The sequence below is a fragment of the Penicillium atrosanguineum genome (assembly GCF_028827265.1).
Source record: "Penicillium atrosanguineum strain IBT 20685 chromosome Unknown utg000008l_segment0_segment0, whole genome shotgun sequence".
In the NCBI taxonomy this organism is placed as follows: Eukaryota; Fungi; Ascomycota; class Eurotiomycetes; order Eurotiales; family Aspergillaceae; genus Penicillium; species Penicillium atrosanguineum.
Window position 1 is genome coordinate 1882312 of NW_026623140.1, and position 14616 is coordinate 1896927.

At 50.0% G+C, this 14616-nt stretch overlaps 7 protein-coding genes across 7 annotated transcripts; 4 read left to right on the top strand and 3 right to left on the bottom strand.

Moving 5' to 3' along the window:
- Positions 1 to 181: 181 nt before the first annotated feature.
- On the top strand, positions 182 to 2890 carry N7443_010218 (ATP-dependent metallopeptidase FtsH/Yme1/Tma family protein; the record flags this gene model as incomplete). The annotated part of the gene is made up of 2 exons (XM_056890274.1): positions 182 to 2051; positions 2103 to 2890. 2 exons carry the CDS (start codon positions 182 to 184, stop codon positions 2888 to 2890), a joined length of 2658 nt encoding a protein of 885 aa, XP_056736765.1.
- Positions 2891 to 3673: 783 nt separating this feature from the next.
- Positions 3674 to 4720, top strand: N7443_010219 (uncharacterized protein; the record flags this gene model as incomplete). The annotated part of the gene is made up of 1 exon (XM_056890275.1): positions 3674 to 4720. The coding sequence occupies one exon, from the start codon at positions 3674 to 3676 to the stop codon at positions 4718 to 4720; it is 1047 nt and encodes a 348-aa protein (XP_056736766.1).
- A 133-nt stretch (positions 4721 to 4853) lies between these two features.
- On the bottom strand, positions 4854 to 7140 carry N7443_010220 (Zn(II)2Cys6 transcription factor; the record flags this gene model as incomplete). Its single annotated transcript, XM_056890276.1, has 5 exons — positions 4854 to 4901; positions 4951 to 6258; positions 6316 to 6347; positions 6405 to 6994; positions 7067 to 7140. The coding sequence occupies 5 exons, from the start codon at positions 7138 to 7140 to the stop codon at positions 4854 to 4856; spliced, it is 2052 nt and encodes a 683-aa protein (XP_056736767.1).
- Positions 7141 to 7570: 430 nt separating this feature from the next.
- Positions 7571 to 8618, top strand: N7443_010221 (uncharacterized protein; the record flags this gene model as incomplete). Its single annotated transcript, XM_056890277.1, has 2 exons — positions 7571 to 8460; positions 8513 to 8618. The coding sequence occupies 2 exons, from the start codon at positions 7571 to 7573 to the stop codon at positions 8616 to 8618; spliced, it is 996 nt and encodes a 331-aa protein (XP_056736768.1).
- A 243-nt stretch (positions 8619 to 8861) lies between these two features.
- On the bottom strand, positions 8862 to 10014 carry N7443_010222 (DUF1295 domain protein; the record flags this gene model as incomplete). Its single annotated transcript, XM_056890278.1, has 2 exons — positions 8862 to 9578; positions 9646 to 10014. The coding sequence occupies 2 exons, from the start codon at positions 10012 to 10014 to the stop codon at positions 8862 to 8864; spliced, it is 1086 nt and encodes a 361-aa protein (XP_056736769.1).
- Positions 10015 to 10253: 239 nt separating this feature from the next.
- Positions 10254 to 12389, top strand: N7443_010223 (DNA topoisomerase 3; the record flags this gene model as incomplete). The annotated part of the gene is made up of 5 exons (XM_056890279.1): positions 10254 to 10340; positions 10389 to 10589; positions 10641 to 10819; positions 10883 to 11560; positions 11612 to 12389. 5 exons carry the CDS (start codon positions 10254 to 10256, stop codon positions 12387 to 12389), a joined length of 1923 nt encoding a protein of 640 aa, XP_056736770.1.
- A 404-nt stretch (positions 12390 to 12793) lies between these two features.
- On the bottom strand, positions 12794 to 13846 carry N7443_010224 (uncharacterized protein; the record flags this gene model as incomplete). The annotated part of the gene is made up of 1 exon (XM_056890280.1): positions 12794 to 13846. One exon carries the CDS (start codon positions 13844 to 13846, stop codon positions 12794 to 12796), a length of 1053 nt encoding a protein of 350 aa, XP_056736771.1.
- Between the last annotated feature and the right edge of the window lie 770 nt (positions 13847 to 14616).

Sequence of the window (14616 nt, forward strand, 5' to 3'; positions counted from 1 at the left end):
CCGGGTTCCGATGACTCAGCTCGGAACGGCGTGAAATTTCCGCCGAGACGGCAGCTCCAGAGCTCCCACCTCATCGTCGATTCCCTATATGGATTGCGCGCAGTTGTTCATCGCTGCTGTCCTCGATTGATAATCCCCTTCCCCCGCCTGAGCAGCCCTCTGGGCTTCCCTTTCCTCGACCATGGCCGCCCTTCTCCGACGGCCAGGCAATATTGCTCGAATTTCGAGGAGAGCCACCGATTGCCTCACCCGCACAGGCCCAGCCTCCTTGCGAGTGCCTCCTGCCCGACTTCCATCTCTCATCACCCCCTACCGTATCCGAACCTATGCCACCGATGGCCCCGGCGGCCCGACGCCTCCGGACAACAAGCCGAGCGGTGGACCGGAGAAAGATGGTCGCAAAGATGAAGACCCGAAAAAGCAAGAGGATTCTAAGTCCGTCTTGAGCGAAGAAGAACAGAAGCAATTGGATGCATTTGTCAAGCACATTGAAGGCCGTCTGCCCCCATCACAGCATGAACAGCTCCATGAGATGCGGAAACAGTTCATGAAGGATGGCATGCCAACGGAGGTGAAGAACTTCGTCGACAACCACCGCAATGCATCCTTGATGGACTATCTTCGAATGACAAGATTCCTCTTCAAATTCACCAGCCAGCAAGCCGATAAGCACGCAAAGAAGGACGTTGAGGACATGTTTAACCAGAATAAGTCGACCGAGGAATGGCAGAAAAAAGCCGAGGAGGCCAAGAAGGAGAATGAAGAGCCACAGAAGGGCAAGGAGGAGTCTGGCCCGAAAGACCAAAAGAAGCAGAAGGACAAGCAACAGACTCCTCCTGGTAGAGTCTTTGAATTCCGTTTCGATCCCGCCTCATTCCTCGTTACTGCCCTTGTCACATACTACGTTTACCGATCCTTCTTCCCAGGCGAGACCGGTGCCCGCGATATCACCTGGCAGGAGTTCCGCTCCAACTACCTCGACAAGGGTCTTGTGGAGAAGTTGACTGTATCCAACGGCAGCCGGGTCCGGGTTGATCTCAACCGTGAGGTTATGGCTCAGGCCAACCCCGAATCCGGTGGCCAGGCCGTGAATCACGTCTACTTCAGCATTGGATCCGTCGACAGTTTCGAGATGAAGCTTGAGGCTGCTCAATATGAGTTGGGCATTCCCGCCCACGAGCGGATTCCCGTTGCCTATGTCGACGAAGTTCCCTGGGGCAGTGCCCTGTTGTCGTTCGCTCCTACGTTGCTCCTGATCGGTGGTATCTTCTGGGCCTCACGTCGTGCTGGTGGTGGTGCCGGTGGTCAGGGTGGAATCTTTGGCATCGGCAAGAGCCGTGCCAAGCGGTTCAACCACGAGTCCGATATCAAGATCAAGTTCTCTGACGTCGCTGGTATGGACGAGGCCAAGGTTGAGATCATGGAATTCGTGAGCTTCCTCAAGCAGCCCGAGCGCTTTGAAAAGCTTGGTGCGAAGATTCCTCGCGGTGCTATTCTCTCTGGTCCCCCTGGTACCGGTAAGACGTTGCTTGCCAAGGCCACCGCCGGTGAATCTGGTGTGCCTTTCTTCAGTGTCAGTGGTTCCGAGTTCGTCGAAATGTTCGTCGGTGTCGGTCCCTCGCGTGTCCGTGATCTGTTCGCCAACGCCCGCAAGAACACTCCTTGCATTATTTTCATTGACGAAATCGATGCCATCGGTAAATCCCGTTCCAAGTCGAACTTTGGTGGCGGTAACGATGAGCGTGAGAGCACTCTCAACCAGATTCTCACTGAAATGGATGGTTTCAACACTTCCGAGCAGGTCGTCGTCCTGGCTGGTACCAACCGACCTGATGTGCTCGACAAGGCCCTTATGCGACCTGGCCGTTTCGACCGACACATCAGCATTGACCGCCCTACCATGGACGGCCGCAAGCAGATTTTCGACGTCTACTTGAAGAAGATTGTCACTGATGAGAATCTGGAGTATCTCAAGGGCCGTCTTGCTGCTCTGACCCCAGGCTTCGCCGGTGCTGATATTGCCAATTGTGTGAACGAGGCCGCTCTTGTTGGTAAGTTTATATGAAACCAAGCGGTTAGAGCTATGCTAACGTCTGATACAGCTGCCCGTGAGAATGCCGACAAGGTTGTTATGAAGCACTTTGAGCAAGCCATCGAGCGAGTTGTTGGTGGTCTTGAGAAGAAGTCCCTTGTGCTCTCTCCCGAGGAGAAGCGCACTGTCGCCTACCACGAGGCTGGCCATGCCGTCTGTGGTTGGTACTTCCAGTGGGCCGATCCGCTTCTCAAGGTCTCCATCATCCCACGTGGACAGGGCGCTCTGGGTTACGCCCAGTACCTCCCTGCTGGCGGTGACACTTACCTGATGAACGTCAACCAGATGATGGACCGCATGGCCATGACCCTAGGTGGCCGAGTCAGCGAGGAGCTTCACTTCGACACCGTGACTAGCGGTGCTAGCGATGACTTCAACAAGGTTACTCGCATGGCTACCGCCATGGTGACCAAGTTCGGTATGTCGAAGAAGCTCGGCTATATCTACTACGAAGAGGACGGCCAGCAACAGATCCAGAAGCCTTACTCCGAGGACACTGCCCAGAACATCGACCTGGAGGTGCGCCGCATTATCAACGATGCCTACAAGAAGTGCCACGATCTTCTCACCGAGAAGAAGAACGAGGTCGGCATCGTTGCCGAAGAGCTCCTCTCGAAGGAGGTCCTTAGCCGTGACGACATGATCCGTCTCTTGGGTCCCCGTCCCTTCCCCGAGTCCGGCGAGTTCGCCAAGTACTTTGACGGCAAGTATGGCGAGACCATCGCCCCTCCTGAGCCTATGACGAACCCCGAGGAGACCTTGGGCAAGGATGGTCGGGATGAGACCCCGATTCCGTAAAGGACCTGAAGTGATGGTTTGTGTTTTGTACTGATTTGGACTGCATTTTGGCAAATCTCGCAGGGAGTGATATCATCGCGGTACTCCTCGGTTTTTTTAAATTTCTCTTTGTTTTTTGTATTTATGGACTTGCATCTGTTTCTTTCCATTTTGGAATCCCCTCTCAATCCTCTTTTTTTACGCCCCCTCAACCTCTTGACCACTCTCTTCAACCATGTCGCGATTAAATATGAAGACCTCTTTCTACTCATTTCTTTTTGTTATTGGGATCTTCTTTTGGAAGTTCATGTATTACTGTGTCGACTGTATATTATAAAGATCTCTCCAATCAGTTCTTGGTCAAGTAGATCTATGTCTTGTAGTCATCTGCTTGGTGGCGTATTTTGCTAGTGCGCGAATAGGGCTATGTAGTTTCAATGATGCACAAGTCTTCCAAATGTTCTTTGTAATGCACCTCCACGTTGTGTAACATCCCATGGACATGTCAACAATGAAACCGAGTGACTTGTCTAGCATCTCACCGACAACAGCGAGACAAGACATCTATCCACCATGAATTTCTGAAGAAATATATGACCAGGTGGGATGAATATGCCTACTCATCATCAATAGCAACATTTGAAAAAATTCGCATTCCCCAAATCCTGCAAAACCTCACAAATGTTCAGAAAATCTCGAGACAACGATGAGAGATCAGTTCGAAAACTCTCTAAGAGACCGGAGGGCATGATTCACCAAGCCGTCTCCCGCAGAGAATCGATAGCTCACGAAAGGCAAATCGCCATGATTCGAAAGGATAGACCGACCAATATAGCACAAATAAACAATGGAATACCGAGAGGTCTCACCGAGAAGGAATGGATGATTCCCCAGCTGCAGAACTGGAATTGGTCGATTGTTGTACCGAATTATTCGCCCACCCTGGAAGAACCGGAATCAAAGGTGGAATCCAACTGGCCAGCCCCAATGATATTCAAAAATGGAAGAAAGCCAACACCAACACCCAGCGAGACATCCAGCAGCGATAGCCACCGCAGATCACCGACTGAGGGGTCTTTCTCGTGGCCGAGATCACCAAGCAGGAGATCAGAGCCGCCAACGCTTTCCAAGACAGAAGAGTATCTTGCACATATCCCCGCCCCGAAATTGAATCGATTCTACCAGAACAGAGACGTCAAAGACATCCTCACTGGCCCCGAGAACTATTCCCGGTGGGCTCTGAACAAGAAGCGCCAATTCGTCAGTTCCAACGTGTGGCTGATGATATCGGAAGACCTAAGCCCCGTGCCAGGAAGTAGCAACTACCACGTGTACTGGCACAAGCTGTTCAAAAAGGCGTGGTTCGGTATCATGGAAAGCGTGTCTCCAGAGATACGTCGGATCCTCAATTCCGACTGGCATGGGAACCCGCGCGGAGCTTGGTTCTATCTGGAGAGGACGTACGCCTCAGTAACGGCTACCACGCTTTGTTCTATGAGGGGTGTTCGTGACATGCTTGATCTCAAGTATGAGGAGTGTGTGTCTCTAACAGATTTCCTTGGTCTCATGGTGCGGTATTTTCGATCAATCGAGTGCAATCAGCAGGGAAAGCAGGGTACTGAATGGCTGTGGTGTCAATTTGTTTTAATGAAACTGGGGCCAAAGTGGGCGTCTTGGGTTGCTGATTTGATGGATGAAATTGAAAACGCAGAGAGTCCATTAGACTCGTTAGTCGATATGCACCGATTGGCGGAGGAACTTCTGAATGAGGATGAAGAACGCAGGCAGGCGGAGTTTCAGCGGCGCTTAATTGCAGGGGAAGATGGGAAGGAGAGATTTACTTTATCCTGATATGTTGAAGGAGGCTTATGAGGGGTGTTTTGGATGTGATTTTATTCTTGGCTTACACAATCCCACGGAGACAGGAGCGAGTTGGAAGGCTTTATTGATGATCCATTTTCTATTCCTGCATGTTTTGGATCTATCAAGACGAATTCGCTCCCGGATTTTGAAAGAATTGATCTAGTAAGGACTATCGCAGTTGTTAGAAATAGAAGAAACTTTAGTGTAAGTGGACTCACCCAGTCCAGAGCCTCCGTGCCGTCAATCATATCTGACATTGCCTCCATATATGGCAGCTCGATCCCCGGAAAGGAATTTGGTTCTGGGTTTGGAGACAGGTGACTTTGATCAGGATTGACCTGGACCGCATTGATTTTTTGAATCATCAGGTCTAGTGTGAGTGATGCCAGATGGGACTGAGGAGGAAAGTCGCCATTCGTTGCCCATATCTGCTGAGAGATTTGAAGAGCGCGGAGCTTTCTCAATGCGAAGTTTTGATCATCTTGCTGAAGGGTTTCCATCCTGACAGAAAGATCGAGGCAGACTACCATGGCTGCCAAGAGAAAGTCATGGACGGTCAGGACAGTAACCATCCATCGATCCTCGTGTAGGCGTCCTCCGGGCAAGATTGCTTGGTAAATATCTGCTTGGCGAGCAAGAATCTGCAGAGCAGCCTCCAAGCAAAAGCGCCGAGAGGGTTCAAATGTGGGGTCATGGGGCTCGTATCGTATATAGCGTCGATGAAGAACCACAATGCCCTTCAGATACAATAGCTCAAGCGTGCACCGCTCCAAAATCATGTCAGAGGAATCCATGAAAGATTCGCCAATGTCTCTCCGGAGGAAGAGGTTTGGGGTTTTCCCGTATACTTCTTTCATCTCATGATCCAGAGCAAGAATCTCTTCATAGCCAGGAGTGGCAAGAGATTGTGTGCTCGCAACAATCTTCTTGAAAACCCTCATGATGCCAGACTTCACGATGCCGTAGAGTATGGGCGTAACGTCTGCATAGGGGCGCGAAGGAGGCAAGTTCTCCATGCCCACATAAAGGTCTGTGTCATACAAATTCCTTGGAACTTGTGTGTCACAGTACTCCGTAGGGATCATGCTCGGAAGACCCATCTGGAAAGAGGCCAGGGCATCGATCTGAAAGATGTGCAACCAGACACGGCGGCGCATTTCACCCTCAAATTTGGGTATATTGGTCATCTCATTCGGGTCACGATGGTAACCCATTCGAAGTGCGAGCCGAATAACGGTGCCGAGTTCGAGCCATAGCTGCGCACTGGAGCTTGTCTGAGTCATAAAGCGACTTTGAATGTAGAGAAGCAGTGCTTCCAATGCATCTTCCTTTGCAGTTGCGTATCCACCGGAAACCAGGCACTGGGCTGTCATTTGTTGCAGGAATCTGGTGGATGGCATTGACTGACTGGTTTCAACTCGGATTTGGGAGTTTTGACGAAGTATTGTCGACATGGCTAATACGGAAAATAGCAGGGCAAGCCAGCCAAAAGATGAATTTTGGGAATCCTTCCAGAATCGCTCGTACTGCAAAAATTTTAGCATGTTGACACTGGGCACGAATCTGGATGAACTAGCACTTACATCTGTGCGGAACTTTCCATAATGCACAATCCCTAGAACATGGAAAGTTAGTTCACGGAACTTTGTTGGCAAATTGTCCAAATACATACCCAGCACCATGTATCGAGAATTGAAGTACTGAGAAAGTAAAACATCGCATATAGACTGAGAAGGAAGAGAGTCTAAAACATCAGAAATGCTCAATGTATTCCGTAGAGCAATGTCCAAGCTGATGTCGGATTCCAAGCCGAGATCTTGGCTACTCGCAAGCTCATTAGATGCAAGAGAACCGTGGGATGACAAGTCTGCTCGCATGTCTTTGATGTCTTGTAGAATTGACATCCAATGACTTGGCTCCATGTAAACCGATTCGCCATTCTGGTCATGAAGAAAGCGAGGTGACTCTTTTCCAAGGCCGCTTGCAACTCCCATAGGTGAAAAGCGATCGCTCACTGATGACACTGGAGGGGTTTCAAGGGCATAACGCGAACGTCCAGACTCTTCACTGTCTCTGGACAGTGAGCCTAGTTGGGCTGCATTTCCAGTACTGATCAAAGAAGAGACCAGCTCCTCGATGCCTTTGAGTCTGTCATTCAACCTGGCTTGACTAGAAGCTTTTGGTCTGTTGCGCTCCGCATTGGCAGCATAATGGCAGGTACTTTGAAGCTTTCGTTTGACACAAGTGTCGCACGGCTGCTGTCTATTGCATTTTAATCTACAAAGCGGAGATTATGTTAGCCTTTGGACAAGGAAAAAGGATTCAAGTCCTCACTTTCGGATACGGCAAGGCTCGCAAGAGACGGGCGGCCTGTTCCGTTTTTCGACCTTTGGCGATGCTGTATCCATGAATGGTCTTGAGATGATCAATGATGCGACAAATTAGATTCTGTGGTGGCAGTGGGGAATCGCCGGGATTAAGCAATGGAAGGTGCAGAATGGGGCGGAGCGGGGCTATTATCTCCGCTTCTGTCTTGGGTGATGGTTGGAGCTATCTCCGTATTATGGCCACGCTCTCTGTAGATCAACTGAAAATATTTAGATTCATCGGGAGGGTGTGGATCGTTGACTAAAATTGCACCTGCGGATTTATAATTCCCGCTACGAGCAACGGAGCCTGGAGCGAGAAGCCCAGCGTCGTTGGATCTGAGGCTCCGTAGGCAACTAATTGGACTGAAAGTATATAGCTATCCATTCTATTCCTGTTTTGCTATATAATTTCAAAGTTCAAAAGTTTCGAACCTTGGAAATATTATTTATCCCATCTTTCAAGTCAACAATGGCAGCACTCTCCGCCCTCAAGGGTGTCACGGGAACCATCTACTCCAATGTCTTCGTCGGGCTTCCTGTTCCGGAAGGCGATCTCTCAGGCCAGACTATCATCATCTCAGGCTCGAATCAAGGCCTAGGCTATGAAGCCAGCCGTCATTGCTTGCGTCTAGGAGTTGATCGCCTTATCATGGCTGTCCGCAACATTCCAAAAGGCGAGGCTGCACGACTAGAACTTCTGAAGGCCACCGGGCGTGAAGACAGCTCGATCGATGTCTGGGAGTTGGACATGGATCGATACAGCTCCGTCAAAGGCTTTGCGGCTCGTGCAGCAGCACTTCCCCGTCTTGATTCCTTTCTGGCGAATGCTGGCTTGGCTACCAACACATTCAGCCTAGTGGAGGATGGCGAGAGGACAATCACTGTCAACGTGGTCAGTACCTTTTTGCTTATTGCCCTGCTTATACCGAAACTTCGCGAGTCTGCTTCGAAGTTTGGCATCGTTCCTCGCGTCTCAATCGTCAATTCAGCCTTGCATTATATCGCTCCGTTGAATGAGATTGATGTTGATCATGGAGACGCGATCTTCGCCCGCTTGAACAACAAGGATACTGCGAATATGGCCATGCGGTATCCATTGTCGAAGCTATTGGTCCTCTTTGTAGTCCGAGCATTCGCAGAGAAGTTGGAGAAAAGCAAAGGCCCATTGATCGTCATCAACACGCCCAATCCTAGCTGGTGCAAGTCCCAGTTAATGCGAGAGTCGAGCAGCGCTGGAACGCGTTTTGGAGAGCGCGTTTTAGCTCGCAGTACCGAAGAGGGGAGCCGTGCTTTGGTTCATGCGATTCTGTGCGGAGAAGAGAGCAGCGGTCAGTACCTTGATAACTGCCAGGTAAAGAGGTAAGCAATTATTCCACTCCAGCCCCGCAATCATCTTGCTGATGCTTTTCAGGCCGTCTTGCACTGTTACCAACGCCAAAGGTGCAAGAATACAGGAAGCTTTTTTCAGTGAACTTTGGGGGAAGCTGGAGGGTATTTCACCTGGCATTGGCCTGTGAAATGCAGATTTGAAGCGACCTTGTTCCTAGTCCAAGCTTGAGTATTGCGTCTCTATTGGAATGAGTTAAACCATCCTGTCGCCTGTCTTCATTTTGTTGAATTAACGAGCGCAGCAATAAAATCATAATGAGATTGAAGCATGTTAAACGTCTTTTTACATATTGAAGATGTGCAGGTGTCGCCAATACAAATCCACCCTTGGTATACCAACATTAGAATTCACCTTATTATACCCTATTCGCTTAATTGCTCTTCTTCTCAACAGCCTTGGGCTTCTTAGCGGCCTTCTTAGCAGGCTTCGTCTGCTTGGCCTCAACAGACAGGCGCGGGAGGAAGCGGCCCACACGAGCCTGGTACTCGCTGTACTCGGAGTACTTGCTAGCACTGATCGCCTCAGTAAGACGAGTGCTTCCCTGGAAGATGGCCATGTAGCCCAAGAGACCGATTCCAGCCCACGAGGCGTAGGTCTCGGTGCGGAAGGCACACCAGGCGTACATGGTCAACCAAACTGCCTGCTCAGCAACAAAGTTGGGGTGGCGCGACCACGACCAGAGACCGCTGACAACGAAGCCGCGCTCGAGGTCTTCGAAGGTATATTGGTCCTTGAATTGCTCGGGGATGCGCGCATTGGTCTGGTACTCGTGCTTTGCCTGGTGGAAGTTCCATTGTTGCTGATCGGCGAAGAACTCGATGATAATGAAGAACAAAGCAACGCGCGAGAAGGCCAGATCGGCGAGACCAAAGTTCTCGGGACCCTTGTTCTGCGCGATGATCACGAAGACGTAGGTCGGAACGGTGATCAGAAGGAGGAGCAGGGACTGGGCCACAGCGATGAAGGAGAAGTTGAAGATCGTAAACACAAAGGTGTTGTTGACTCTGGCGCGTACAATTTCCCAGCGATAGTCCTCCGAGCCGATGGAATAACCTCCTTTGCGCCAATAGTTGAATGTCAAACGAATCTATTCAACGTAACACGAGTAAGCCCATTTGGAAACAAGCGCATTCAGTTAAATTTTGCGCACTTACACTCCACAAAATGCTGATGACAGCGATTGTATCCAAAGTCTGGGTGCGGATTCCGGCTAAACGCGCCCAAAGAGCGTAGTGCACGTTGTACAGTGCAGGCAAAATGCTCCAGAATCGGTCCACCTGGGAGAAGTTTCGGTTAATTTCGGCAGCCAAAAAGAAACCCCCAGCCAAAACCAAGCAGATCGAAAGTGCGGAGACAAAAGGGTTCGTGGCGAGGTACACAGCCTTCAAGCTATCCAGATCCCGGCCGGCTTCGCGCAAGCTGGCGGGTAGCCATTCCAGCTGGGCGAGATAGGGGAGGACAGTGAGCTTGAAGTTGGTGCAGTCCACCAGGGATTCAACACGAGGAAGCGGGAGGTTCGACATCTTGGGACCCAACACTCGAACAAGGACGGGGTTGAAGAGGGGGAAGCTCTCGGAGTTCGTAGGATGGGAGGTTTATGTTTGGGTTACCCGATCGGGTAAGGTGGCATCGGTGTTTATGCCTCAGGATCTAAGGCGCGTCATCCTCAGGCATCCAACTCTCGCGTCCCAAATTATTTCCCCGTTGGGATGCATCATCTACACTGTAGAATGGGCCACGTTGAATAGTGTGCCGCATCGCCATGGCACGTAAGATTCTCTGCGTGGCAGAAAAGCCTGCCATTGCTCGTGCCGTCGCCACGCATCTGTCCGGCGGTTCCTTCCAGACAGTGAGTGTCCCACATATCGCGTTGAACAGTGACTAATTTGAAGGGCAGCATGCGATCCGTGGCAATCAATATGTCAAGAATTATGAGTTCGACTTCAACTTCGGAGGTCCTTGGGGAGACTGCTCCGTGACCATGACCAGCGTGATTGGTCATCTCACAGGCCTAGATTTCGAACGTCAGTACAAGGGCTGGATGTCTTGTCCTCCTGGGTCTCTATTCGAGGCACCAGTGCAGGAGTCTGTTGATAAGGTTGATTGTTATCAAACAACACAGTGGATCGGCTTGCTAATCCCAACATAGGACAAGCTGGCAATTGCAGAGAACATCCGCAACCAAGCCAGATACAGCAAGGCACTGTTTATCTGGACCGATTGTGATAGAGAAGGGGAGCATATCGGCTCTGAGGTCCGGAACCAAGCAAAGGCTGGAAACGCTCAGATTGAAGTCAAGCGAGCCAAATTCAGCAACACGGAGAGAGCGTAAGTCTAGTTTTCAGTCAACGCCAATATGCCTTTACTGACTACAATGGCTCTTGGCTTTAGACATGTCCTGCGTGCCGCTAGGGAACCTGTTGAGTTGGATGAATTTCAAGCTAATGCGGTGGCTGCTCGAATTGAGCTTGACTTGCGGATTGGCGCCGCGTTTACTCGTCTGCAGACTCTTCAGCTTCAAGCCGTCGTTGCAGCCTTGAAGGAGAAAGTCATCAGTTATGGTAAATACCGCTCTGGTTCTTCCAAGATTATGACTCACGCTTCTACAGGATCATGTCAATTCCCTACACTGGGCTTCGTTGTCGATCGGTATCTCCGCGTGAAGAACTTCAAACCAGAAACATTCTGGAGCATCAAGGTCATGCATCAACGAGAACGGAAAAAAGTCAACTTTCTTTGGAAACGTGTTCACTTGTTCGATAGAGCGGCCGTCGCAATGATGCTGGAACGATGCCTCATGGCTAAGCAAGCCAAGGTCACAAAAGTGAACTCGAAGCCCAAGAGTAAATGGCGGCCCTTACCATTGACAACTGTCGACCTCCAGATGATGGGCAGTCGTTTCCTTCGTATGGACAGTCAGACAATTATGAAAGTGGCAGAGGCGCTCTACACTAAGGGATACATCAGCTATCCCCGAACAGAGACAGATCAGTTCGACAAAGCAATTGATCTCAAGAAGCTGGTCGAGAAGCAATACCCCGATGACTCATGGGGCCAATACGCACGAGAGTGAGTAACATGTGTTAGCGATCTCCAAATCTAGAACTAACATGTTTGAAGCCTTATCGACGGAAAATTCAGGACTCCCCGGTCTGGCCGTCATAACGACAAAGCCCACCCGCCCATTCATCCCGTGTGCTGGGTTTCACAAAACCAATTAAATGTAAACGAAAAGAAAGTGTACGAGTTTGTGGTCCGGCGATTCCTCGCTTGCTGCTCAGAAGATGCAAAAGGTCAAGGCACCGAGATCGAAATTCAATATGGTGAAGAATTCTTTCATGCCAATGGTCTAATCGTGCTGGAGAGAAACTATCTCGACGTTTACGTCTACGATAAATGGGAGAGCAGTCAACAGCTCCCTAACTTCGAGAAAGGAGAAGTCTTTGAACCTACAGAGGCAAATATTGCGGAAGGCAAAACCACAGCTCCGAGCTTCCTAACAGAACCCGAGCTCATCGGTCTGATGGATGCCAATGGCATTGGCACCGACGCGACCATGGCAGAACATATTGCCAAGATCAAGGAACGCGAATACGTCGTCGTGCACCAGCGAGGTACTGGTCGCACTAAGGTTGAAGAACTCATTCCAACCCGACTGGGTACTGCGCTCGTCGAAGGGTATGATAACATTGTTGCGGGCCTTTCAAATAGTATCTCGCTCAGTAAGCCTTTCCTTCGCAAGGAGATGGAGCTGCGCATGTTGGAGATCTGCGCCGGCACGAAGACCCGGCAAGAGGTAGTGCAGCAAAGTCTAGATATGTACCGAGAGGTCTTCATACATACCCAAAGGCGTATTGAGATGTTGAAAGCCGCGTGCCGAAAATATCTAGTTGAATGACTCGCTTTATGGGTGGCGCCTGGATGAAAGGTCCGAAACTTAATTGTAATTGACCTTGATACCACTGATAAAGTCTGAAGAGAAAGCATGTTCTTCTTGTCTCTATTACTCTCCACGTTGGTATGAAGTGATAATAATGAACTTGAACGGTTCCAGACGTTCTCATAACATCTCTACAAGCACATATCCCTCAAGTTGCCTGCTTAAGGCCCTCGCCTTGGTAATCTTCGTCTTAGTTCTCCTCGTGGGTTTCCTCATCTTGACCGCCCCCGTTGCCACCCCCATTATCAATGCTTGGGGTGCGGCTTGTGTCAGCCGTTGCCAATTTTCCCACCCGAAGCTCTGTTGCGAGCCTCGTTGCTATATCAGCGGTGATCTGTTGAGAAAGTTCTCCTGCAGGCTACTTAGTTCACTGATCGGCTTAACGTAGAGTTACCCTTACCAATGATATCACTCAACCTCCCCAACTTCTCTTCCGTTCCTCTTTGGATGTCATTTTGCCCGTTCAGCATCTGAATTATGATATCATTGCTGGCCTTGTGAGCAATGTCGGAATTCGCAGCAGTAGCCTGGACTGCGTTATGTATGGAAGTCTGAACAGCACCTTGTATGGCGTTCTGGGCTGCATCCTGAATGAAGGTTCCAAGAGCAGGCTCAAGGGAGGTTTGGATTGCGTTTTGAATAGAAGTATGAATGGTGTTCGTAACATCAATTCGTGCAGCATAAATTTCGTGTCTTGCTATCAAAAAGTCCTCTCGCAGGCGGTTCAAATCCTGGCCAAATGCAAATAGTTGGCTCACGAGCTGGGCGCCGCATGTTTCAATTCGTATCAAGTGATTTCCGATAGCTTGGATGCAACCTTCCAAGGCATGGCTGACCGACTTTGGGATTGCATCATTAACAAGGTTGTAGATCCAGGCCGGAGGGTTTGAGAGAATTGGATTGATTCTGTGGGCCAAGTCTGTGACTTCATAATTAAATGCTTGTTTGGTACCAAGGGCCAAGAGTATGGCCAGCATGATTAGGGCCATATTTTCGAATGGCAGGTCTGGATTAGCGGCGGGCGTGGGCTTGCATATGGGCTTGGACATGGGCATAGTAACTTGAGTTGTCCAATTAGGAGGGAAGATGAATGTTTCGTGCTCAATTTGAGTCCGAGTTGCGGCTGCTAATGCCGGAATTTTCAAAGTGATGTTCCATCTGGCATTGAAATCGGGTAGGATGAACGTGTTGGTCTCAGTCGCTGCTGGATCTGTGTTTTCGTGGAGGGAATATGTAGTCGATATATTTTGATAGGCTTGCTCCACAGCATAAGCTGCGGTTGCCAATTGAGTGCACCCAACGGCTCGATCCATGAAGGGACGGCTGGACTTAACTGTGGTGAAAGGAATATTCCCGTAAAAGCCCCAGAGGCTTGAGGAGAAGAAAGCGATCCCAGGGAGTAGAAATTCCCTCATGATGGCGACAGATTTGAGAGGGAAGATATTAGGATGACTAAAACTTCCAAGTAGAAGGTGTCTTGAAGGGTCCTTTCAAGAGAGAGGGTTATTAAATACCCATACGATTCATCTCAGAGAAGCACAGTTCATTGAGAAGATCTCTGCATTGAGACTCCGCTGTCTCCGGGCAAAGTCTGTAGACCAAGCAAACACGGTAGTAGGGTTTGCACGCTGGGATCATTGTCTGCGCTTGGAGCACGGGTGCCCACAGACTTGATTCTCTGCGTAGAGAGCTTCATCATAGTGGATCCGAATTTGTGCAATGATTTCTACCCACTCGATACCTCACGAGAGCATCGGGAATCTCAACTGTGTCTGTATGCAATGTACAAAGAAGGCTTTGGCCGTGAAGACCCGGGAGGGCAGCAGTTTGATTGATATTTAGACCGACGGTACATGTAAGAGAGCTTCCCTGCATCTGCCTGTCTTGGATGAGGTCGGCAGTCCTGGGTCCGAGCTAGGAAGGATTACCGGACTGTCTAAACGGAGGTTAGTACTCCGTATGTGATGTGGCCCATGCATGGGCTCCGACCAAGATGGTACAGTGATAAAGCGACTTCAAGTTTATAGAGCTACCTAAGGAACCAGGACAGGAGAGTGTGAATGAGGCGTCAAGATAGCCATGGGCCAGAGCGGGAAGGCGTTACGGCAAGAAACCCCCGTAAGCCACATCTTCCACCATCAACATCAACATCAACCTCAGCTCCCCGCTCGGAGCATCACCGCCG